Raw genomic sequence first — 27,490 nt, forward strand, 5'->3', positions numbered from 1 at the left:
ACCTGAGACCAGGAGACAAAATGGAGTCACGCCAATCTCTGTTAGTATGCCCGTCCAAGATGGCGGCTGTTCCCTCATCACACACTCTATGGACTTTATCTTGTATTATTCTGATCGCTGGTAAAATGCATTCACCGGCATTGCAATGAATTATACCTGTCAGTGCTACAGTGACAGAAGCCTCTTAGACCATGCTCCAGGTATGGTCTAACAGGTTTGCCATAGCTGGCTGATCCGAAGATCGCAATGGCGATCTTGGGTTGCCAGGCGAACAATAAAGCTTTCCAGATGACGTGATGGGGGGCCAATTGGAAGGAGAGGGAGCCCACTCCTGGCCTTCTAAATACTGTGGTCAATTTAAATGGCCCGGGACAGTGTGGGCACCGCTCCTGGCAGTGACAGCCGGAACTTGGCTATAACTTAAGCCGAGCTCTCAGCAGCGATCATGCAGGCACTTCTTACCATGTCATACCTATACCTCAAAGGTCTGGAACCCCTTAAACACCATAATGTATAGATACCTCAAAGGTACTGAAGGGGTTGAAGTTTGGTATATAAAAGAAAAGCAATGGGATTAAAAATAGACCCGGTGACAAAAATGATAGGGTTTTTATTAAGAGAATACGCTCTGTTTAGGTCACACTAAACAGTGAGATACCACACGGTTCACTATTGGGCCTTTTTAAAATATTTATTAATGCCCTTGTAGAGGGCATATAGAGTAGAATTTCAAAATTTTCAGATGATACTAAACTTTGCAAGGTAATCAGCACAGAGGAGGATAATTTATTGTTACGTAGGGATTTGTGTAAGCTAGAGGCTTGGGTGGACAAATGGCAATTGAAGATTAATGTACATAAATGTAAGGTAATGCATTTAGGTAAAAAAAATAAAATTTTAAATTATGTACTAAATTGTAAAACATTAAGTACACCTGTCACCGAAAAAGTTTTGGGCATATCTGTGGACAGAAAACTCAACTTTAGTGACCAGTGTCAGGCACCAGGCATAGGCACTGCCAGTGCCAGGTCAACAAGCATAAATGCTTATGAAAAGAACACCTATGTACAAGTCACTAGTCGAGCCACACTTTGTATAAACTGCAGCTCAAAATTTTACAGAGTATTCTAAGGACATAGATTAAATAGAGAGCTAGTGCAGAAAAAGAGTAACCAAAATAGGAATTAGGTTGCCTGCAAAATCTAGACAGGACTAAGGGTATGTGTCCACGTTCAGGATTGCATCAGGATTTGGTCAGGATTTTATGTCAGTATTTGTAAGCCAAAACCAGGAGTGGAACAATTAGAGGAAAAGTATAATAGAAACATATGCACCACTTCTGGATTTATCAGCCACTCCTGGTTTTGGCTTACAAATACTGACATAAAATCCTGACCAAATCCTGATGCAATCCTGAACGTGGACACATACCCTTAGGGTTATTCAGTTTGGAAAAAACTACGGCTATTGGGCAATCTTATGAAAATGTGCAAATATATGAATGGACAGTACAGAGATCTTTTTAATGATATTGTTACATGTAGGCCAGTGACAGTGACATGGAGTCATCCTCTACTTCAGAGGCGTAGCTAGCGTTTTGATTCAGGGGGGCGAAACTTCTGAGTCGGCCCCTAACCAGGTAACCATGATTACAATTTTGTGACGCACCCTAATAGTGGAGGAGAACCTCAGAAGATGACCACGATATTACTGAAGATAATCTCTATATAAAGACCAACACTGATATTACCACCATATGGTCAGTGGTAGATACCAGCCCTACAGAACATAGATCACAGCACAGTTACAGATAGTGCTGCCCCTGATACCCCAATACTGAGCCGCTGCTGCCTTATGTGTCCCTATTACTGCTCCTGATATCCCAATACTGAGCCGCTGCTGCCGTATGTGTCCCTATTACTGCCCCTGAGACCCCAATACTGAGCCGCTGCTGCCATATGTGTCCTTATTACTGCACCTGATACCCCAATACTGAGCCGCTGCTGCTGTATGTGTCCCCATTACTGCCCCTGATACCTCAATACTGAGCCGCTGTTGCCGTATGTGTCCCTATTACTCCACCTAATACCCTAATACTGAGCCACTGCTGTCATATGTCCCTATTGCTGCCCCTGATACCCCAATACTGAGTCGCTGCTGCCGTATGTGCCCCTATTACTGCACTGATACTCCAATACTGAGCTGCTGCTGCTGTATGTGTCCCTATTACTGCACCTGATACCCCAATACTGAGCCGCTGTTGCCGTATGTGTCCCTATTACAGCACCTGATACCCCAATACTGAGCCGCTGCTGCCATGTGTCCCTATTACTGCACCTGATACCCCAATACTGAGCCGCTGCTGCCGTATGTGTCCATATTACTCCACCTAATACCCAAATACTGAGCTGCTGCTGCCGTATGTGTCCCTATTACTGCCCCTGATACCCCAATACTGAGCCGCTGCTGCTGTATGTGACCCTATTACGGCACCTGCTGTGTCGTTCTCTGTGCCCTCTAAATTCTAAAGCACCCCTCTATAATATAGTAGTGCCCTAGAAAACAGTGCCCATATTTTGCCCCCTAGAACGTAATATTGCCCTGTGTGCCCCTTTGATAGCCACAGTAACCTGAGTTCCCCTGGAGCAAGAAGTGCCCACTTTACACTTAATAATGTCCCGAGTCTCCCCCCCTGTACAGCTCTCTTATACACAGTATGATGCTCTCTTATACACAGTATAATGCCCCTCACTGTATAGTACCACCCACACAGTATACTGACCCCTTAGCAGCCTCCAAACTGTTTGATGGCTCTAACACTGTATAATGACCCCCACACTGTAATCTCCACACTGCATGATGGCCCCCTAGATAGCCTCCATATACAGTAGCATAATGCACCAAATAGTCCACAATATAGTATAATGCACTCCCCATAGGCAGACTCTGTAGCATAAGGCAGCACCCCCATAGGCAGACCCTGTAATAAGACAGCACCCCAATATAGGCAGACCCTGTAATAAGGCATCACCCCTATTGTCAGACCCTGTAATAAGGCAGCCCCCATAATCAGACCCTGCAATAAGGCAGTACCCCATAGTCAGACCCTGTAATAAGGCAGCCCCCATAGTAAGACTCTGTAATAAGGCAGCCCCATAGTCAGACCCTGTAATAAGGCAGTACCCGCATAGTCAGACCCTGTAATAAGGCAGTACCCCCATAGTCAGACCCTGTAATAAGGCAGACCCCATAGTAAGACCCTGTAATAAGGCAGCGTAGCGCTCCTTCTCCCATCAATGCGATCAGCTGTATCGGCTTAATGCCGGTACAGCTGATCTTCTGATGACGGCAGGGGGCCCATTGCTGGCACCGGCCCCCCCGCCTGCTCAGGGGCACCATAGATCGAGTCTCCCTGCTCTGCTACAGAATGTAACTGTATCGGTGGGCTGCGCGCGACAATACAGTTACAGTAGCGTAGCTCCGGGTGGGCCCCCTCAGAGCTCCAGGCCAGGGGCACCCGCAGCATCTGCCCTCCCAGTAGCTTCGCTGCTGCTCTACTTGCAAGGGAAAGAAAGTTTAATCAAATCATAGATGGCAATTTTTTCCTGTAAGAGCAGTAAAATTTTGGAACTCTGTACGATAGCATGTTGTCATGGTTGATTCACTAAAAAAGTAGAAGTAGGGCCTGATGCCTTTCTTGAAAAATATATTATTACAGATTATGGGTACTTGATTATATGACGGGATGTTGATCCAGGAAATTAGTTTGATTTTTTTTCCCTAATATGGGGCAATTTGAAGCTATCTCAGAGGTTTTTGTCTTCCTCTGTATCAACATGTTAGACTATAGGTTGAACTCGATGGAATTACCGTATATACTCGAGTATAAGCCGACCCGAGTATAAGCCGACCCCCCCCTAATTTTGCCACAAAAAACTGGGAAAACTTATTGACTCGAGTATAAGCCTAGGGTGGAAATGCAGCAACTACCGGTGAATTTCAAAAATAAAAATAGATACCAATAAAAGTAAAATTAATTGAGACATCAGTAGGTTAAGTGTTTTTTTGAATATTTATTGCCCCATACAGTGCTCTGCACTGTTCATATTGCCTTCTTGCTGTGCCCCATACAGTGCTCTGCACTGTTCATATTGCCTTCTTGCTGTGTCCCACAGTGCTCTGCACTGTTCATATTGCCATCTTGCTGTGCCCCACAGTGCTCTGCACTGTTCATATTGCCTTCTTGCTGTGCCCCACAGTGCTCTGCACTGTTCATATTGCCTTCTTGCTGTGTCCCACAGTGCTCTGCACTGTTCATATTGCCTTCTTGCTGTGTCCCACAGTGCTCTGCACTGTTCATATTGCCTTCTTGCTGTGTCCCACACAGTGCTCTGCACTGTTCATATTGCCTTCTTGCTGTGCCCCATACAGTGCTCTGCACTGTTCATATTGCCTTCTTGCTGTGTCCCACAGTGCTCTGCACTGTTCATATTGCCATCTTGCTGTGCCCCACAGTGCTCTGCACTGTTCATATTGCCTTCTTGCTGTGCCCCACAGTGCTCTGCACTGTTCATATTGCCTTCTTGCTGTGTCCCACAGTGCTCTGCACTGTTCATATTGCCTTCTTGCTGTGTCCCACAGTGCTCTGCACTGTTCATATTGCCTTCTTGCTGTGCCCCACACAGTGCTCTGCACTGTTCATATTGCCTTCTTGCTGTGCCCCACAGTGCTCTGCACTGTTCATATTGCCTTCTTGCTGTGCCCCACAGTGCTCTGCACTGTTCATATTGCCTTCTTGCTGTGTCCCACAGTGCTCTGCACTGTTCATATTGCCTTCTTGCTGTGTCCCACACAGTGCTCTGCACTGTTCATATTGCCTTCTTGCTGTGCCCCACAGTGCTCTGCACTGTTCATATTGCCTTCTTGCTGTGCCCCACAGTGCTCTGCACTGTTCATATTGCCTTCTTGCTGTGCCCCACAGTGCTCTGCACTGTTCATATTGCCTTCTTGCTGTGCCCCACAGTGCTCTGCACTGTTCATATTGCCTTCTTGCTGTGCCCCACAGTGCTCTGCACTGTTCATATTGCCTTCTTGCTGTGCCCCACACAGTGCTCTGCACTGTTCATATTGGCCCATAGCTGTGCCCATAGATGCTCCACATACGTAAATTATGTGCGATGGCCGCTGCTGCAATAAAAAAAAAAAAAACATACTCACCTCTCTACTTGCAGCTCCCAGCGTCCGGTCCCTGCGTCTCTGCGCTCTGACTGATCAGGCAGAGGGCGCCGCGCACACCATATGCGTCATCGCGCCCTCTGCCTGATCAGTCAGAGCGCAGATAGACGCCGGGAAGATGGAGCGGCGCCCGGCGGCTGGAACGAGGACAGGTGAATATGCTATACTCACCTAGTCCTGGCGATCCTCGCGCTGTCACAGCTGTCTTCGGTGCCGCAGATTCTTTCTCTATCAGCGGTCACCGACACCGCTGATTAGAGGAATGAATAGGCGGCTCCGCCCCTATGGGAGGTGGAGCCGCTTATTCATTTCTGTAATGAGCGGTCCCACGTGACCGCTGAAGAGAGGAAGAAGCTGCAGCGCGGAAGCCCGTGGGAGGGCAGGGACAGCGCGAGGATCGCTGGGACTAGGTAAGTATACCTCAGCGCCCTCTCCCCCTCACCCGCCGACCCTGCCACCCACCTTGACTCGAGTATAAGCCGAGGGGGGCACTTTCAGCCCAAAAATTTGGGCTGAAAATCTCGGCTTATACTCGAGTATATACGGTATGTCTACTTTGAAACTCTGAAACCACATTAGTAATAATAGCATGAGTTTAATAAGGTAGGGTAGGAAATCTAGTTATAATTAAAGTTAAAACAGAATAAAAAACTCACCAGCTTTCTTTATTACAGCACAACCTTTAGTAACTGCTGATTTTTCACTAAGTCCACACAAATTTTCAGAAAACACTCTGAAGTAGTAGGAATTTCCAATAATCAAGTCAGAAACAGTGCAGTTAGTTTGACGGTAATTCTCAAGAACTGTAAACCATTCCTAAAACATGAATATATTTGTAGAATAAAAAAGATGAAGACTTTAGATCAAATAAATTGGTAACACATTTATATTGTGAAAAAACCTTATGCCCCACATACCCACATATACCAGTAAAAACATTGCAAAGTATGCAACAGTCGCTTAACCCCTATTTAAACTTATCAGCTCCATGTGCTAGTGCAGCGCCCCAGGGTCCTGGTCGTTGCAGTAATGTCATTCCCCTCTAGGGGGGGGGAGTGATGTTACGTCTGAAGGCAATAAAGGAAATCTCTTTATCAGGTAAACACTATGCATGCAACATGTTCACACTCCAGACCAGAAGGGGGAGCTCTAAGCCGGTTTTAAGGTGAACTCCCCTATAACAACATCCTGATCTGGAGGGAAAGGGTCAGTTCCTGTCAGGAAAACAGAGGAAGAAGAGCTCTGTGGCATGAAATGCTACAGCTCCTGGGAAGAGACATAGAAAGCAGCACATATTGCAGAGAGTGTGCAGGAAAGCAGAGGACAGGAGAGGAATATTGAAGGGAGATCAGCCAGGAGCAGGCTTCCTCCTTCTGAGGCGCAGGAACCAGTAGCCGGAACACCGAGGGAGTCATTGTCTCCAGGCCTGCCTCCATAGACCGGCAGGACAGCTAATTCCATATTAGTTGCCCAACCTTTACCCAGGAGGCACGGTGGCAACTGTGGAGGCCGGGGTATCCTAGAGCTCCTGTAAAAAGCCTCAGGCCATCAGTCATATGGGTTGTTCCTATCCATCTGGGGGACAGAGAGAAAGACATAACATCTAGAACACCAACATCAGTTGTGAGGACCTTATGAGAAGCTTAGCAGTAAGGTACTACAACATCCAGGCGCTAGAGGAAGGCTACTGATTTCCACCTGGGTAAGAGGACTCTGGATTTGCCTTCGGATTTGCTGGACTCTGCCTACCCTGTGATCTGGTGCTCTGGACTGTGGATGCTGAAGGCTTCAGTAAAGGTAAAGAGACTGCAACCTTGTGTCCTCGTTCTTCACTGCGCCTCACACGATCCACCATCTACACTCTGGGAAGCCCTGGGGACATACTTCACCTGTGTGAAGGTATACATCTAGCTGCCATCACATCACCCAAGCGGACCCTTAAGCAGCGTCCGTCACCCTGACCGAATACCACAGGTGGCGTCACAAACATTATCCCTTAAAAGACCTTTTCCCCATTTACAACGGACGACCCTAGGGCCACGGACCGGGTCAGCCACCGTAACATCCCCCTTTGAGAACCAAAGGGCCCGGCTCCGAGTACCCCACTGCCGTACTGGGGGCGCTCCACTGCCATAAAAGCTCGAGCTGGAACAATGCCAGGACCGAATTGGCTGCCCATCATGGAAGGCCGGGGTCACACTAGCGAGTTCAATGCGAGAAACTTGCGCGAGTCTCTCGCATCAATACCCTACGCTGCTGCCGGCACTCGGGACCGGATCGTTCAGCTGCATAGAAAACCATGAAGCCGTTCGCTCCGGTCCCGAGTTCCTACGGCTGTGTTGGGTATTGATGGGAGAGACTCGCGCAAGTTTCTCGCATTGAACTTGCAAGTGTGACCCCAACCTAACAATGAAATACATAAACATATAGCAATATTGCAGGATAATATCTAAGCAACCAAAGGAGAAAAGAGTGAAGCTGGACTAAAAATGTTAATAAAAACTCAGATAAGACATTTAGAAAATATAAAAAAATTAAATTATAAAATGCTGTATATCGGCCTTGAAAGGCGGTGGCCGTAACTCATATCAGCCAAACCTGGTGACAAGTTCCTTTTAACCATTTCACCATGCCTGTCAGGGGCCTGCTGACTACACCCAGGGCTGTCTATTATACAGCTATCGTTTGCGAGTCTTAAATGATATTTATCTGCAAATTATTGCAATGACTGCACATACTGTAAATACTATATTTCTCCGCCGATAGCTTCCCTTTAAAGAATACATACACTTTTCATATTAGCTTCCTAAATATATAATCCAGTGTCAAATCATCTCAGAAGAAACCCAATATTATGAGCATTATTACTCAAGCTGCATAAATGTGGGATGATTGTTTAATAGAAATTATATATCAAATTACTTGTCTTTCCTCTTCACCACTCAGTTTTATACCATCAAATAAAAAGGTAATTAAAACGGTAAAACAAAATGAATGAGAGAATGATAAATTCTGTTTGTGGCGTCACAGCAAACAAATGGGCATATCAATATTATATAATAATTATATGTTTAGGAAACCTGTTCAAAATTGCAAATACTTGCCCCAGTTTTCTTATCTGACTTCTGCAGGGTATAGCCAGTAATTTCTGAGTTACCATCATCCATTGGTGGGGTCCACTCAAGAGCTGCATTAAAGCCCCATACATCCACTAACTTGATACTTTTAGGAGGACCAGGACGTTCTAAAAAGAAACAATGCATTAATATAAAGAACATATTAATAAACATTTGTAACAATTTTGCTAATTATATTAAAAATATGTAACAACAAACAATTCACGCAACCCATAATGGCTTCAATACCCATGTATATTATGGATTATAAAGTGCAGTATCTTTCTGATCTATAAGGTGCAATTTGTATTCAGTTCAATTTATCTTACTTAAATAAAAACAATGTATACGCGCTTCATCTGCTCCAGAAATGTCGCCACCACTGTTCCCAGAGAGTGGACATGACTTGTGGCCCATACAGGCTGCAGCCAGTTAGCAGCTGCTCGCCAGCTACAGCCTTTATCCTATTTTATTGGCGCTGCCATCCACCTTAACGGAATATTGATGAGCTGCAGCCAAAGAGTGGACGACATCTCTGGATCAACACCACTAAAGGAGAGAAGTATTTAATGTCTTTATTTTAATTAGAATCCTGAATTGAGCAAACTGGTGTTGTGCAGTAGTGGAAAACCCATTTAATCCCTCGCTGCAATACGGCATACAGTTATGCCTTATTTCAGTTCCCTGACTTTGATGCAAGCTCACAATATGAGCCCATATCTTTCCTGTCAAATGATGGTTGCGATGTTCAGCCATCATATGCCTCAAAGGACCAAGTGTGGTAAATTAAAACAATGGCTCGCACTCAGAATAATGTTGTTCAATGGGGTGGTGCACACGTCTAAGGAAAAAAATTGCCGCATGTGCGATTTGCCTCTGGTAAGTGGATGGCAACACCCATTCATGTTTATAGGTTAGAGGAAAACACCAGACCACATTCGGATGACATCTATGTGCAGTCAGATATTCACAGACAGACTGAATGGAGAAGATGGAGAAATTTTTTTAATTCTCCACATCCGAGAAAAAATGAATTCTACTTTTATCAAACTCTGATCCGAGTGTGATTAATATAATGGGACCATTTTTCTAGGATGGAGAGCAAATGATCATCTGCTCTGGCCCTAACAGTAGCTCAAGGAGTGGAGTTCCTGTTAAATGTCGCTGTCAATCGACCGGGGTGCGAGTTGTTCTAAAAAGAGTAAATGGGTGGTATTTTTAAAAACATAACAAAAATAAAAAATATAGAAATAGAAGTTCAAATCACCCTCCTTTTTATCTCATTAAAATAAAAAAATACAAGTCGTATCGTTACATCCATAAAAGTTTGATCTATCAAAATATTAAATTAATTCATCCAAAAAATGCAAAAAAAAGGCTATCAAAATACCACAAATTGTATCACTAAAAACAAGCTATCACACAGCAAATTTTATTGAATATTAAAAATATATGAGTCTTGGAATGTGCTGATACAAACTTTTTTTTCATTTTAACAAATTTCTGATTTTCACTATAAAAAAAAAAAGTTTGGAATTCCTGTCATCGTAGGGACATGGAAAATCAACTGTCAGGAAATATTTACTGTATGATTAACACTGGAAGTAAAAAACACAAAAACAATTGCAGTATTGTGTTTTTTTTTTGTATACTAGGAGTTTTTTTCTGCTATCCAGTACGTCACATGATAAAATGAATGCATGTTTCTGTACCCTCACTGAAACTTCTGCACCTGTTCACAGGTGTTTGGGCCCACTCCTCATGAGCAAACTGCTCTGGCTGCCTCTCGTTTGAAGAGTACTTTCCCCAGACTGCATGTTTCAACTCCTTTCAGAGATGTTAAATAAGATATAGATCAGACTTCATAGAAGATCACTTCAGAAGTGTCCAGGGATTTATTCTTAGCCATTCTTGGATCATTTTAGTTGTGTATTTTGGGTCATTATCCTGTTGGAGGACCCATGATCTTTGACCAAGCTTTCTGTCACTTTGAAGCACATTTCGCTCCATAATGCCCTGATAGTCTTGAGATTTCATTGTACCCTGCACAGATTCAAGACACCCTGTGCAAGATGCAGCAAAGCAGCCCCAAAACATAACTGTACCTAGTGTGAAACATGGAGGAGGCTCAATGTTCTTTTTTGTTTGTATACTTCATTTTGCATCTGTGAACGTAGAGCTGATGAGGCAAGCTGTCACTTGCCAAAGAGCTCCAGTTTTGTCTCATCTTTCCAAAAGACATTCTCCCAGAAGCTTTGAGACTTGTCAGTGTGCATTTTGTCTAATTACAGTCTTGCTTTTATAAGTTTTGCTTTAACCCCTTTCTGACCTCAGACGGGATAGTACGTCCGAGGTCAGATCCCCTGCTTTGATGTGGGCTCCGGCGGTGAGCCCACATCAAAGCCGCGACATGTCAGCTGTTTTGAATAGCTGACATGTGCGCGCAATAGCGGCAAGTGGAATCGCAATCCACTCGCCGCTATTAACTAGTTAAGTGCCGCTGTCAAACGCTGACAGCGGCATTTAACTACCGCTTCCGGCCGCATGGCCGGAAATGCGCGCATCGCCGACCTCAGTCACATGATCGGGGGTCAGCGATGCGTCAGGATAGTAACCATAGAGGTCCTTGAGACCTCTATGGTAACTGATGCTGGTTTGCTATGAGCGCCATCCTGTGGTCGGCACTCATAGCAAGCCTGTAATTCAGCTACATAGGAGCGATCTGATGATCACTCCTATGTAGCTGAGGCGATCGAGTTGTGCCAGCTTCTAGCCTCCCATGGAGGCTATTGAAGCATGGCAAAAGTAAAAAAAAAAAATGTTTAAAAAAATGAAATAAATTAAAAAACATATAAGTTTAAATCACCCCCCTTTCGCCCCATTTAAAATAAAACAATAAAAATAAAATATATAAATATTTGGTATAGCCGCGTTCAGAATCGCCCAATCTATCAATCAAGAAAAAAATTAGAAATGCCAACATTACGTTTTTTTGGGTCGCTGTGACATTGTATTAAAATGCAATAACGGGTGATCAAAAGAATGTATCTGCACCATAATGGTATCACTAAAAACGTCAACTCTGCACGCAAAAAATAAGCCCTCACCCAACCCCAGATCACGAAAAATGGAGATGCTATGGGTATCGGAAAATGGCACAATTTTTTTTTTAGCAAAGTTTGGAATTTTTTTTCACCACTTAGATAAAAATAACCTAGACATGTTTGGTGTCTATGAACTCGTAATTTTTGCAATTCCACAGCGCTTGGAATTTTTTCCCATTTTCTAGTACACGTCATGGTAAAACCAATGATGTCGTTCAAAAGTACAACTCGTCACACAAAAAATAAGCCCTCATATGGCCATATTGACAGAAAAATAAAAGAGTTATGACTCTGGAAGGAGGGGAGTGAAAAACGAACATGGAAAAATGGAAAATCCCAAGGTCATGAAGGGTTTAAACAGTGCTTTTCTCTTTGGTTGTCCTCCATGAATGACATTTTGGCCAAGACAATGAAGGATGATGTGATCTGAAACTGATGTACCTAGACCTTGGTGTTAATTTCTAATATCTTTGGAAGTTATTCTAGGGTCTTTGGCTTGTATTATCTGATTTTTAAATTTATCATCAATTTACCTCTTGGGTCATGTCTAGGGAGATTAGCTAAAGTACCATAGACCTTAAACTTCTGAATAATATGCATAATTCTAGTAAAAAGAACAGCAGTTTGGAAATGGATTATAGCCTTTCCCTTTAATTAATTTGTCTATAATTTTCTTTCTAATCTCGTGAGACAACTCTTTACTTTCTATGGTTAATGTTCAGTGTGAAACACACCATGATACTAAACAGCACAATGACTACTTTTCACCACTTAAGGCCAGTCTCACACGTACAGATAATTCCGGTACCGGAGAAAACGGTACCGGAGTTATCCGTGTCTGTGTGTCCGTGTGCTCAGGTAGGCCATCCATGTGGGATCCGTGTGATGTCCGTGAGTACGTTTTTAGGGTCCGTGTGCTGTACATTTGCTGTACGTGTGTCCGTGTCCGTGTATTGCAACAATTTTTACACTTTTAACCCTATGACAGGAAAAATGCACACGGACAGCACACAGATGGCACACAGACAGCATCCATATGTAGTACGTGTTTACACGTACCCATTGACTTTAATGGGTCCCTGTGATCCGTGCGCTCCCACGAACACTGACATGTCTCCGTGTTTTGCAAATGGACACACGGTCCATGAAAACACGCTGACATGTGCAGAGACACATTTATTTTAATGTGTCTACATTAGTCAGTGTCTCCGGTACATGAGGAAACTGTCACCACACGTACCGGAGCCACTGACGTGTGAAACCGGCCTAAGAAGCAGACTGACTGATTGCAAGCTTTTAGACACCTGTGATTCTAATCACAGGACACACCTTCACTTAACATATCCCTATGGTCAAATTATTTTCAATCTCTTCAATGGTTACCATCATTTATATCTTAGCCATTTTCAATTTCATTTTTATTCTAATTTTTCTGTTGAACCACAATTTAAAAGTAATTTATGATTTTCATTAGTTGACAGTCTGTAAATTTAAATTGAAAAATACTTTTGTCAGTTTCAAGGTTTTTCAGAGATCATTGTGGGTCTTTATGACTTTAGCAGAAGGGTCCCAACAATTTTATCCATGTGTGTATGCAATTTATAATGTGAAATCTGGTGACAGATCTGCTTTCATTCCATCAATGTCAAAAAGTAAAGACCATTAGAGTAGTAGTCTTCATCCTTCTCTCTATATTCTAAGCCAGCAGGTAAAACAGTATTAATCCATCTACTACCCTAGACCACCAAGAAAGCATACATTAACCCCTTACTCTCCTGGTAGACTTACCACCACCCTAGATGACCAAAATGGTATTAACTCCCTCTCTGTATAAACCATCAGGTAAACTCCAATTAACATTTCCCAGACCATTAGGGAAGATGGCATTAATCTTCCCACTATTCTAGACCACCAGGGAAATGTTAAATTATTAGTCTTAATATATATAATTACCTGCAATTTTTATATCAATCTTTGCTTTATCTTCCAAGTCATCAATTTTTACTGTGAGTTCATAAACCCCTGAATCTTTACGCTCAGCTTTGCGGATAAAAAGAATGGTGTCGCTTTCACTGTTCCTAACACTTGCTTGTTTAGGATCTAGAGGTTGTCCATTTATAGTCCAATTAACTTGTGGCTTTGGCTTACCCTGCAAGAAAGAAAAAAAAAATTACATTTACGAAATTTCAAGAAATTGCAAAACAAAAAGATTAAATATAATAAAATTATTTGCACAATTGAACTGTCATCATTGAAACCCCCCTCGATCTCAACAGAGTGTTAAGTGGCCTGTAAGATAATTGTTGTTTAGATTCTTCAGGTACTTCCAGCAAATTATGAGTTCAGTGGGGATGTAATGTACAGGTGCCTTTCACAAAATTAGAATAACATCAAAAAGTTAAGGTATGTCAGTTCTTCAATACAAAAAGTGAAACTCATACAGAGGCAGCTCACAAATTAGAATATCATCAAAAAGTTAATTTCAGTTCTTCAAAACAAAAAGTGAATCTCAGATATTATATAGAGTCATTACAAACAGAGTGATCGATTTCAAGTGTTTATTTCTGTTAATGTTGATGATTGATTATGGCCTACAGCCAATGAAAACCTAAAAGTCATTATCTCAATAAATTAGAATAATTAACAACAAACACCTACAAAGGCTTCCTAAGTTTTTAAAAAGGTCCGTTAGTCTGTTTTATTAGGCTCCACAATCATGGGGAAGACTGCTGACTTGACAGATGTCCAGAAGGAAGTCATTGACACACTTCACAAGGAGGGTAAGCCACAAAAGGTCATTGCTAAAGAAGCTGGCTGTTCACAGAGTGCTGTATCCAAGCATATTAATGGAAAGTTAAGTGGAAGGAAAAAGTGTGGTAGAAAAAGGTGCACAAGCAACCGTAATAACTGCAGCCTTGAAAGGATTGTTAAGAAAAGTATATTCAAACATTTTGGAGAGATTCACAAGGAGTGGACTGCTGGTGGAGTCATTGCTTCAAGAGCCACCACACACAGACGTATCCAGGACATGGGCTGCAAGTGTTGCATTCCTTGTGTTAAGCCACTCATGACCAATAGACAACGCCAGAAGCATCTTACCTGGGCCTGGGAGAGAAAGAATTGGACTGTTGCTCAGTGGTCCAAGGTGTTTTTTGGCCACGGAGAAAAATAACTGGATTGTTGCTCAGTGGTCCAAGGTGTTGTTTTCAAATGAAAGTAAATTTTGCATTTAATTTGGAAATCAAGGTCCCAGTGTCTGGAGGAAGAGTGGAGAGGCACACAATCAAAGGTGCTTGAGGTCCAGTGTGAAGTTTCCACAATCAGTGATGGTTTGGAGAGCCATGTCATCTGCTGGTGTAGGTTCACTGTGTTTAATCAAGACCAAAGTCAGCACAGTCATCTGCCAGTAAATTTTATAGCACTTCATTCTTCCCTCTGCCAACAAGCTTTTTGGAGATGGAAATTTAATTCTCCAGTAGGACTTGGCACCTGTCCACACTGCCAAAAGTACTAATACCTGGCTTAAAAACACCAATATCATAATGCTTGATTGTCAGCAACTAGCCTGACCTTAACCCCATAGAGAATCTATGGGGTATTGTCAAGAGGAAGCTGAGAGACACCAGACTGCTATCAAAGCAACCTGGGCTTCCATAACACCTGAGCAGTGCCACATAATAGTCTTTATTTTTATACAGCGCTATCATATTCCACAGTGCTTTACATACATTATCATTGCTGTCCCCGATGGGGCTCACAATATAAATTCCCTATCAGTATGTCTTTTGGAATGTGGGAGGAAACCCACAACCTGCTTGCAGATGTTCTCCTTGGTGAGATTTGAACTCAGGACTCCAGCACTGCAAGGCAGCAGTGCTAACCACTGAGCCACCGTGCTGCCCCACGCTGACTGTCTCCATGCCATGTGGCATTGATGAATTCAATAATTGATGCAAATGGAACCCTGACCAAGTATTGAGTGAATTTACTGAACATACATTTCAGTAGACCAACATTTTTTATTTTAACCCCTTTACCCCCAAGGGTGGCTTGCACGTTAATGACAGGGCCAATTTTTACAATTCTGACCACAGTCCCTTTATGAGGTTATAATTCTGTCAGAATAATCTTAATCCATGAAAGCGTTCCATTGTTTTCTCGTGACACATTGTACATCATGTTAATGGCAAAATTTCTTTGTTATTACTTGAGTTTATTTGTGAAAAAAAAAACCTGAAATTTAGCGAAAATTTCGCAATTTTCCAAATTTGAATTTTCATGCCCTTAAATCACAGAGATATGTCACACAAAATACTTAATAAGTAACATTTCCCACATCTCTACTTTACATAAGCACAATTTTGGAACCAAAATTTATTTTTGTTAGGGAGTTATAAGGTTTAAAAGTTGATCAACAATTTCTCATTTTTACAACACCATTTTTTTTAGGGACCGCATCACATTTGAAGTCACTTTGAGGGGTGTATATGATAGAAAATACCCAAGTGTGACACCATTCTAAAAATTGCACCCCTCAAGGTGCTCAAAACCACATTCAAGAAGGTTATTAACCCTTCAGGTGTTTCACAGGAATTTTTAGAATGTTTAAAAAAAAAATGAACATTTAACTTTTTTTCACAACAAATTTACTTCAGATCCAATTTGTTTTATTTTACCAAGGGTAACAGGAGAAAATGGACCCCAAAAGTTGTTGTGCAATTTGTCCTGAGTACGCTGATACCTCATATGTGGGGGTAAACCACTGTTTGGGCGCATGGCAGAGCTCAGAAGGGAAGAAGTGGCGTTTTGGAATGCAGACTTTGATGGAATGGTCTGCGGGCGTCACGTTGCATTTGACTTTTCAATGCAAAATTGTGTGGAATTGAGATAGGACGCCATGTCTCGTTTTCAAAGCCCCTGATGTGCCTAATCAATGGAAACCCCACAAAAGTGCTTCACAGAATGTAGAGCTGTAAAAATAAAAAATCTTATTTTTTTCACAAAAATGATTTTTCGCCCCCAATTTTTAATTTTTCCAAGGGTAACAGGATAAATTGGACCCCAAAAGTTGTTGTGCAATTTGTCCTGAGTACACTGATACCCCATATGTGGGGTAAACTACTGTTTGGGTGCATGGCAGAGCTCGGAAGGGATGACGTGGCGTTTTGGAATGCAGATTTTGATGGAATCGTCTGCGGGCGTCACGTTGCGTTGGCAGAGCCCCTGATGTACCTAAACAGTAGAAACCCCCTACAAGTGACCCCATAATGGAAACTACCCTGTGTGCAGAATTATTAGGCAAGTTGATCGCATGATACTTTTTATACATGTTGTCCTACTCCAAGATGTTCAGGCTTGAGAGCCAACTACCAATTAAGTAAATCAGGTGATGTGCATCTCTGTAATGGGGAGGGGTGTCAAAACCCTTTATAAGGTGTGGTTAATTATTAGGCAACTTCCTTTCCTTTGGAAAAATGGGTCAGAAGAGAGATTTGACGGGCTCCGAAAAGTCCAAAATTGTGAGATGTCTTGCAGAGGGATGCAGCAGTCTTGAAATTGCCAAACTTCTGAAGCGTGATCACCGAACAATCAAGCGTTTCATGGCAAATATCCAACAGGGTCGCAAGAAGCATGTTAGGCAAAAAAGGCGCAAAATAACTGCCCATGAATTGAGGAAAATCAAGCGTGAAGCTGCCAAGATGCCATATTTCAGAGGTGCAACGTTAATGGAGTAACAAAATAGCACAAGGTGTGCAATACTCAGGGACATGGACAAAGGTAAGGAAGGCTGAAAAACGACCACCTTTGAACAAGAAACAAGATAAAACGTCAAGACTGGGCCAAGAAATATCTTAAGACTGACTTTTCAAAGGTTTTATGGACTGATGAAATGAGAGTGACTCTTGATAGGCCAGATGGATGGGCAAGAGGCTGGATCAGTAAAGGGCAGAGAGAGCTCTATTCCGACTCAGACACCAGCAAGGTGGAGGTGGGGTACTGGTATGGGCTGGTATCATCAAAGATGAACTTGTGGGACCTTTTCTGGTTGAGGATGAAGTGAAGCTCAACTCCCAGACCTACTGCCAGTTTCTGGAAGACAACTTCTTCAAGCAGTGGTACAGGAAGAAGTCGGTATTGTTCAAGAAAAACATGATTTTCATGCAGGACAATGCTCCATCACATGCCTCCAACTACTCCACAGTGTGGCTGGCCAGTAAAGGTCTCAAAGAAGAAAAAATAATGACATGGCCCCCTTGTTCACCTGATCTGAACCCCAAAAAGAACCTGTGGTCCCTCATAAAATGTGAGATCTACAGGGAGGGAAAACAGTACACCTCTCGATAAAGTGTCTGGGAGGTTGTGGTGGCTGCTGCACGCAATGTTGATCATAAACAGATCAAGCAACTGACAGAATCTATGGATGGAAGGCTGTTGAGTGTCATTATAAAGAAAGGTGGCTATATTGGTCACTAATTTTTTGGGGTTTTGTTTTTGCATGTCAGAAATGTTTATTTCTAAATTTTGTGCAGTTATATTGGTTTACCTGGTGAAAATAAACAAGTGAGATGGGAATATATTTGGTTTTTATTAAGTTGCCTAATAATTCTGCACAGTAATAGTTACTGCACAATCAGATATCCTCTTAAGATAGCCAAATCTATAAAAAAAAACAGCTCCAACTTCAAAAATATTAAGCTTTGATATTTATGAGTCTTTTGGGTTGATTGAGAACTTAGTTGTTGATCAATAATAAAAATAATCCTCTAAAATACAACTTGCCTAATAATTTTGCACACAGTGTAGACCCCCCAAGGAACTTATCTAGATGTGTTGTGAGAACTTTGAACCCCCAAGTGTTTCACTAACGTTTATAATGCAGAGCTGTGAAAATAAAAAATCTTTTTTTTTCACAAAAAATATTTTTTGTCCCCAGTTTTGTATTTTCCCAAGGGTAACAGGAGAAATTGGACCACAAAAGTTGTTGTCCAATGTGTCCTGAGTACGCTGATATCCCATATGTGGGGGTAATCCACTGTTTGGGCACACGGCAGAGCTTGGAAGGGAAGGGCAGAGCACCGATCTACTTTTTCAACGCAAAATTGTATGGATTCGGAGATCGGACATCATGTTGCATTTGCAGAGCCCCTGGTGTGCCTAAATAGTGGAAACCTCCTAATTCTAACTCCAACCCTAACCCCAACACACCCCTAACCCTAATCCAAACCCTAACCACACCCCTAACGTGAACTCACCCCTTACCCTAATTCCAACGCCAACACACCCCTAACCCCAACACACCCCTAAGCCTAATCTCAACCCTAACCATACCCCTAACCCTGACACACCCCTAATCCAACCGTAAACGTAATCCAAACCCTAACCCCAACTCTAGCCCCAACCCTAACTTTAGCCCCAACCATAACTTTAACCCCAACCCTAACCCTAACTTTAGCCACAGCCCTAGCCCTTACTTTAGCCCCAACCCTAACTTTAGCCCCAACCCTAACCCTAATTTTAGCCCCAACCCTAATTTTAGGTCCAACCCTAACTCTAACCCTAATGGGAAAATGGAAATAAATACATTTTTTAAAGTTTATTATTTTTCCCTAACTAAGGCGGTGATAAAGGGGGGTTTGATTTACTATTTATAGAGGGTTTTTATAGCGGGTTTTTATGTTTGGCAGCGGTCACACACTAAAATACGCTTTTCATTGCAAAAAATAGAGAGCTATAATTTTTCCATATTTTGGTCCACATAGTCATGTGAAGTCTTGTTTTTCTGCAGGACGAGTTGACGTTTTTATTGGTACCATTTTCAGGCACATGATATTTTTGATAGCTGTTTATTCTGATTTTTATTAGGTAGAATGAACAAAAACCAGCAATTCTTGAATTTCTTGGGAGGGGCTGTAACTTTTTTTACTTTTTTGCTGATGACGCTGTATGGCGGCTCGTTTTTTGCTGGACAAGATGATATTTTGGCGGTACCATGTTTATTTATATCTTTCTTTTTGATTGCGTGTTATTCCACTTTTTGTTAGTCGGTATGATGATAAATTATTGTTTTTTGCCTCGTTTTTTTTTCTTATGGTGTTCACTGAAGGGGTTAACTAGTGGAACACTTTTATAGGTTGGGTCGTTACGGACGCGGTGATACTAAATATGTGTACTTTTATTGTTTTTTTTATTTACATAATGAAATGTTTTTCTTGGAACTATATGTAAATATATTTTTTTAATTTATGTAATTTTTTTTGTTTTTTTTTTACATATGTAAATATTTTTTTTTTAAACTTTTTTACTTTGTCCCAGGGTGGGACATCACAGTATAGTGTCAGATCACTGATCTGACACTTTGCACAGCACTGTGTCAGATCAGCGATCTGACAGGCAGTGTTGCAGGCTTGCCGGTGCCTGCTCTCGGCAGGCACTTGCAAGCCACCTCCCTGCAGGACACGGAAGGAGCCCCGCAGCTATTTTGGATCAATGGCCTGCAGGGAGGAGACGCTTGGAACAACACAATCACATCGCGTTGTTCCGAGGGTCTCAGGGAAGCACGCAGGGAGCAGATGTAAGGGGGTGACCTTCTCTGCTCCGTGCCTGGAACCACTTAGCTGTGCAGCAGTTTTCCCTGGGGAAGACTTAGAGACTGGGATAGGAAAGAAGCCGGGCTGAGAGAGGAAAAAGGCACACGTTCCAGGGCTAGAGCAGCGTGTACTGGAGAGAGAGCAGCGGGTGCAGTGGGGAGAGCAGCATATACAGCGGACAGAACAGCACACAGCTGCGCTCCGGGGAAGAGAGAGAGAGCTCCCGATCGGAGGACTGAGACAGGGAGATTGTCCAGAAAGACTGCATCTTGTGAGTACGTGAAAGCGGACTCTGCTGTGACTGGAGAGGTGCGCCCTGATGCCCGTGCAGAGTCAGTGACCCTTGCAGAGACAGTGACCCATGCAGAGACAGTGGCCCGTGCAGAGACAGTGGACCCTAGTACCCAAGGTATTAGGGCAGAGCCGCTGATTCCTGTTGGGAGACCCAATAATAGACTGAGCATCGTTCTCACAGGATAGGCTGCACTGTTGAAGCAAAAGACTCAGAGCACAGGGGACCCCGTTTGCCTAGCATCCCCTCTGCTCACCACAGTAACCCCTTAAACCCCAGGTTGCGGATTCCTAGAAACTACGCAGCCCACGGATAACAGAGGGACGACAAGTGCCGCTGTTTCTCGGCGATTACATTGGAGAAGACGACTCTACAAGCAAGTCCTCATCAGACTGATAAGTGTTTTCCCAAGAGATTCCGTTTACTACTGTTATACTGTTTGACTGTCTGGGAACTTCCACTAGACCACATAGAAAAAGACATGTTGAAATAAGAGATCAACAGGACAAAATATATTACCAAAAACAGATATTTATTACAAGAAAGGGTAAGCAAACAACAACATTTAAAAACCATTAAAAGAGCACAAAAATACCCATAATGACAAGAGTAAAGAACATATCCCACAGACTGAGATGTTTTTGGCACCTGAGAGGGCTAAGACATATGATAGAGCCCCCTCCAATAACAACAATACATAGGAGGTAATCAAGTAATTGCCCAAAAAAAAGGTATATACAGTGGGGCAAAAAAGTATTTAGTCAGTCAGCAATTCTGCAAGTTCCACCACTTAAAAAGATGAGAGGTGTCTGTAATTTACATCATAGGTAGACCTCAACTATGGGAGACAAACTGAGAAAAAAAATCCAGAAAATCACATTGACTGTTTTTTTAACATTTTTTTTGCATATTATGGTGGAAAATAAGTATTTGGTCAGAAACAAGCAATCAAGATTTCTGGCTCTCACAGACCTGTAACTTCTTCTTTAAGAGTCTCCTCTTTCGTCCACTCATTACCTGTAGTAATGGCACCTGTTTAAACTTGTTATCAGTATAAAAAGACACCTGTGCACACCCTCAAACAGTCTGACTCCAAACTCCACTATGGTGAAGACCAAAGAGCTGTCAAAGGACACCAGAAACAAAATTGTAGCCCTGCACCAGGCTGGGAAGACTGAATCTGCAATGGCCAACCAGCTTGGAGTGAAGAAATCAACAGTGGGAGCAATAATTAGAAAATGGAAGACATACAAGACCACTGATAATCTCCCTCGATCTGGGGCTCCACGCAAAATCCCACCCCGTGGGGTCAGAATGATCACAAGAACGGTGAGCAAAAATCCCAGAACCACGCGGGGGGACCTAGTGAATGAACTGCAGAGAGCTGGGACCAATGTAACAAGGCCTACCATAAGTAACACACTACGCCACCATGGACTCAGATCCTGCAGTGCCAGACGTGTCCCACTGCTTAAGCCAGTACATGTCCGGGCCCGTCTGAAGTTTGCTAGAGAGCATTTGGATGATCCAGAGGAGTTTTGGGAGAATGTCCTATGGTCTGATGAAACCAAACTGGAACTGTTTGGTAGAAACACAACTTGTCATGTTTGGAGGAAAAAGAATACTGAGTTGCATTCATCAAACACCATACCCACTGTAAAGCATGGTGGTGGAAACATCATGCTTTGGGGCTGTTTCTCTGCAAAGGGGCCAGGACGACTGATCCGGGTACATGAAAGTATGAATGGGGCCATGTATCGTGAGATTTTGAGTTCAAACCTCCTTCCATCAGCAAGGGCATTGAAGATGAAACGTGGCTGGGTCTTTCAACATGACAATGATCCAAAGCACACCGCCAGGGCAACGAAGGAGTGGCTTCGTAAGAAGCATTTCAAGGTCCTGGAGTGGCCTAGCCAGTCTCCAGATCTCAACCCTATAGAAAACCTTTGGAGGGAGTTGAAAGTCCGTGTTGCCAAGCGAAAAGCCAAAAACATCACTGCTCTAGAGGAGATCTGCATGGAGGAATGGGCCAACATACCAACAACAGTGTGTGGCAACCTTGTGAAGACTTACAGAAAACGTTTGACCTCTGTCATTGCCAACAAAGGATATATTACAAAGTATTGAGATTAAATTTTGTTTCTGACCAAATACTTATTTTCCACCATAATATGCAAATAAAATGTTAAAAAAACAGACAATGTGATTTTCTGGATTTTTTTTTCTCAGTTTGTCTCCCATAGTTGAGGTCTACCTATGATGTAAATTACAGACGCCTCTCATCTTTTTAAGTGGTGGAACTTGCACTATTGCTGACTGACTAAATACTTTTTTGCCCCACTGTATATACATATGGACTTAATAGCAATGGAGGGCGCCCATCCTAGCTAATACTTACAAGACATAATAAGCAAATAGGACAGCAAGGACAATATTACAGATGTATGAGCAAAAGTATTATACACCTACAAAACATGTGGCATCATCATGCCCCCTAAATTACCATATCGTCACAGAGGCTATAATAAGCCAAATATAATAACCTGATCAGGCATCAATATCAGTCGATAAGCATTCATATAGGAGGGAGCATCATATTTATGTATACCAGTAAGGTGTGCGGTGCCCAAAGCTTAATGAAGATCTAAACCGATAAGCTAGGAGTCCAGTCCATCCTATCTGTCAGGGTACCAAAGAGTCCGTGGGGCTATGTTGCCCTACGCGTGTTGCCGCACAAAGGCAGCTTCATCAGGGGTAAAGGCCCAGATCCGAGTACCCCACGGCCCGTGGGGGCGCTCCAACTATTTTGGCGTCATGAACAGGATCTACTTAAGCCTGAAATTCGGGTCATATGCGCCTAGAAACTGTGCCAGAGTTGTATTAGTACTGTGATTTATTGCAAGGACTGTGTATTGCCATTTACCGCCAAAAATTACCGCCAAAACTGCCGCCATTACTGCGCCACGAGGAGCACTGGAGAAGAAAGAGGGCGTGCCATGGGAGGAGACCGCGAAAGTGGCGCCAAAGGTAACGACCTCCCTCTCCGACTACGGCTGCAGGATGATGAGCTCAGGAATGCGGGAGCTCAAACCCCAGAAAATGGAGGAGCAGCATGTGAGAGCGAACGAAGATGGCTACCGGCAGGGACCTTGGAGGGCGACCTGATTCATTGCGGCCTCAAGTCGTCAGAGGAGGAATACTCGGACATGCCGCTGCTAGAGGAAATCGACTTCGTACAGCTATGGGTAGAACAGCTGCATTGACTGCCATGGCACAACAGCTTTATGGCACCGAGGGTAGAGAGACCTACCCTGTACCGGGAGAACACCCAGGTGGGGCCAACATCTGGACAGTCAACGGTTCCAGCATCCCGGATAGCGGAGCGGATCGGTGCCGAAGGGACCATATCCAGTGCAGGTATGAAGAACGCTGGCACCCCGGAGACCAGGCTGACTTCAGCGGTCGCTCGCCGCCCCACATTTGATCTGTCCCCTGCGCTTCCGTTGCGATGGGGGGTGGTGGTAGTTTCTCCCCACCCGACTGGAAAGGGCTATATAAAGGAGATAGAGCCACCAGTCGGGGCCTCCGCCACCGACCGAGGAAGACCATCTCCCGCAGAGACAGACTCTATGGGCTATGAAGCGCAGAAGGGGGACATAGTCACTTACACCCGCTATTGGACAATTGATGGTTGGCCTGCCTGGGGTGTAAGGAAGAGTGCTCCCCTAATGTTGTTGCCCAGTGTCTGGCAGACTGATCTGGCCACCCCCACAGCCACGCAGGAAGTGGCAGCACAAGCTGATGCAATGACCAATCTGAGCACTCAGATTGCGATTGCAGCCCCTGACCTGGCCATGACTGAGCAACTGATCCATGGGGTCGGCAAAGACAAGGACATATACACGGATTGTCCGAGGCCAAAGGTTACCAGGTACCGTACTGGGCCCTGGATGCAGCTACCTCCAGAACTTGAATAAACCTCGGAAAACCGCAACCTGTACATAGATCTTTTAAAACCTTTCCTGTTTCTTTTGCTGCTCTAAAACCCGTCCAGGATTAACACTTAAAAGGATCACTTTGTTTACCCGTAATCCCTATTGTTTCAAGTTTTCATCACTGTTACACAAAAGGAACATTGGAATCATGAACTGTGCATGATTAGAACTTGTTTGTACATAGTTTGCACCTTCTTAAAGGTGCTCTCTACTGGTTTTACAAGAAGGAAGACTTTGCGAAGAAACTGTCCCTGAGGACTTCATGAAAGTTTCTATTCCCCTAGGGCCACGGACCGGGTCAGCCACCGTGACATCCCCACCGAGGACAGAAGAAGGGCCCGGATCCGAGTACCCCACGGCCCGCGGGGGCACTCCAATGACTATGTTTATTTCCTGTGTGTGTATTGGAACAAAAACTGAGAAAAAAAGGCAAACTGGACATTTTTTCACACAAAAACCCCAAAATGGGCCAGACCAAATTGTTGGCACCCTTAACTTAATATTCGGTTGCACACCCTTTGGAATACATAACTGCAATCAATGGCTTCCTATAACCATCAACAAGCTTCTTACAGCTTTCAACCACTCTTCTTTTGCAAACTGAAGAGGACCTTTCATCAAATTTTTCATATTGAACTGGCCCACAATGTAAAAATGACTGCAGAGTGCAAAAAAACTTTTTTTTGTCACCTTTCTTCTGCAGAGATACAGTAATAGCAATCAAAATACTGGCACATAATCAGGTAAACTAATGGCAAACCAATAATGTTATTTCCATGGGTGGTTTTACCATTACTTCCATTCCAAGCAGCATGCTAGCTTTCTTGGGGTTATATTTGACTGAAATGTTCCTTTATATCCCATTTGCTAATATCATCTGCATCTCGAAAACGGCTCAAGAATTCAACCTTTTCTTACGTTTTACTGTGTATAATATCAGAATATTTCTGTTCAATCGCAACACTAATAGCTCCACGCTAAGTCAGTCATTGCACTGGTTGTCTATCTGCTACAGAGTACAATATAAATTTTTCACCCTCACCCACAAAGCTTTCCACAGTTCTGTACTGCTCTACAACTCCTCCCTCGCTAAGGCTAGGTTCACATTGCGTTCATTGACAACATTAAACGGACTACGTTACACCGCGGCATAACACGGTGTAACGTAGTCCGTTAATGCCGCCATTGAATGCAATGGCAAACGCATCGCTAGCGCACGCCCACAATGGGCGTGCACTAGTGATGTGCCGTCATTTGAGTGACGGACTCGAGACGCGGGCTATAGCGTTTCCGGGTCCGTCACTGCTAGCGCAGATGGAGCTAGCAGAAGCTCCATCTGCGCTAGCGTGATGTAGCGCCGGCACTTGCGCTAGCAGCAGCCCGTTAGCGTATGTGGTGAACGAGCTGCTGCTAACACAATGTGAACCTAGCCTAACACTCTACCTATGCTCTTCATCCCTTATAATATGAACTTTCTTTCCTGTCACCAAGAGTTCTCCCATGCTGGGCCTGTTCTCTGGAATGCACTACCCTGGACAATCCAGTTAATTCTCAGTAACCACAGTTTTAAGCGTGCTCTATAATACATTTCTTTAGAGTGCCCTATAACCTATCGAATTTATTGATTACTTGTTTTTCCTTCATAAATTTTCCTCAGCATCTGTTCCCTTCTATCATGTTTCCACACCCTTGATGCACTTAGTAGCACTTTGTATCTGTACTTATACAGATACTAGCTATTGAACCCGTTCTACGCCCGGGTGGCTAGCATCTATATTGGTATATGGTCTCCATCCTGGTATGTGCTGCTCCATCCTGCGTCCCCATCCTGTCATAAGCTGCTCCATCCTGCGTCCCCATCCTGACATGTGCTGCACCCATCCTGCACCCCCATTCTGACATGTGCTGCTCCCATCCTGCACCCCCATTCTGACATGTGCTGCTCCATCCTGCATCCCCATCCTGTCATGTGCTGCACCCATCCTGCGCCCCCATCCTGCCATGTGTTGCACCCATCTTGCGCCCCCATTCTGTCATGTGTTGCACCCATCCTGCGCCCCCATTCTGTCATGTGCTGCTTCCATCCTGTGCCCCCATTGTGACATGTGCTGCTCCCATCCTGCGCCCCCATTCTGACATGTTCTACACCCATCCTGCACCTCCATTCTGTCATTTGCTGCTCCCATCCTGTCATGTGCTGCTCCCATCCTGTGCCCCCGTTCTGTCATGTGCTGCTCCCATCCTGCACCCCTGTTCTGTCATGTGCTGCTCCCATCCTGCGCCCGTTCTGTCATGTGCTGCTGCCATCCTGCGCCCCTGTTCTGTCATGTGCTGCTCCCATCCTGTGCCCCCGTTCTTTCATGGGCTGCTCCCATCCTGCGCCCCTAATCTGTCATGTGCTGCTCCCATCCTGCGCCCATTCTGTCATGTGCTGCTGCCATCCTGCGCCCCCGTTCTGTCATGTGCTGCTCCCATCCTGCGCCCGTTTTGTCATGTGCTGCTGCCATCGTGCGCCCGTTCTGTCATGTGCTGTTCCCATCCTGCGCCCCCGTTCTGTCATGTGCTGCTCCCATCCTGCGCCCCCGTTCTTTCATGTGCTGCTCCCATCCTGCGCCCCTGTTCTGTCATGTGCTGCTGCCATCCTGCGCCCCCGTTCTGTCATGTGCTGCTGCCATCCTGCGCCCCCGTTCAGTCATGTGCTGCTCCCATCCTGCGCCCCCGTTCTGTCATGTGCTGCTACCATCCTGCGCCCGTTCTGTCATGTGCTGCTGCCATCCTGCGCCCGTTCTGTCATGTGCTGCTGCCATCCTGTGCCCCCGTTCTGTCATGTGCTGCTCCCATCCTGCGCCACCATTGTATTATATGCCCCCCATAAGATGCTCCATTATACATGCCCCGTATGCTGCTGCCATATATAAAAAAAAAAAATATACCATACTCACCTATCGTCGTTGGTCGCCGAGTGCTGGGGGCCTGAGCAGGCGGGGACACCGGCGCGCTGTGGGGGTCAGGTGCCGGAGTCACCGCTAGCTCAGGCCCCCAGCACTTGCTATACTCACCTGTCTGTCCCGTTCCAGCGCTGCGCGCCGCCATCTTCCGGCTCCTCTGGCTGTGACTGTTCAGTCAGAGGGCGGCGCCGGCGCGCATTAAGCACGTCATC

The 27,490-nt window shown here is 44.2% G+C and overlaps 1 protein-coding gene across 1 annotated transcript in view; it reads right to left on the reverse strand.

Annotated features, from left to right (window-relative positions):
- LOC138669750 (myosin-binding protein H-like) overlaps positions 1 to 27,490 on the reverse strand; it is a 208,450-nt gene that overhangs the window by 39,462 nt on the left and 141,498 nt on the right. The window contains exons 5-7 of the mRNA XM_069756474.1: positions 13,409 to 13,604; positions 8,340 to 8,479; positions 5,892 to 6,051 (exon numbers count right to left, since the gene is read on the reverse strand). Of these exons, the coding sequence (XP_069612575.1) occupies positions 5,892 to 6,051; positions 8,340 to 8,479; positions 13,409 to 13,604 (496 nt within the window). The remainder of the gene's footprint in view (positions 1 to 5,891; positions 6,052 to 8,339; positions 8,480 to 13,408; positions 13,605 to 27,490) is intronic.

The sequence above is a fragment of the Ranitomeya imitator genome, chromosome 3, assembly GCF_032444005.1.
Source record: "Ranitomeya imitator isolate aRanImi1 chromosome 3, aRanImi1.pri, whole genome shotgun sequence".
Classification (NCBI taxonomy): domain Eukaryota; kingdom Metazoa; phylum Chordata; class Amphibia; order Anura; family Dendrobatidae; genus Ranitomeya; species Ranitomeya imitator.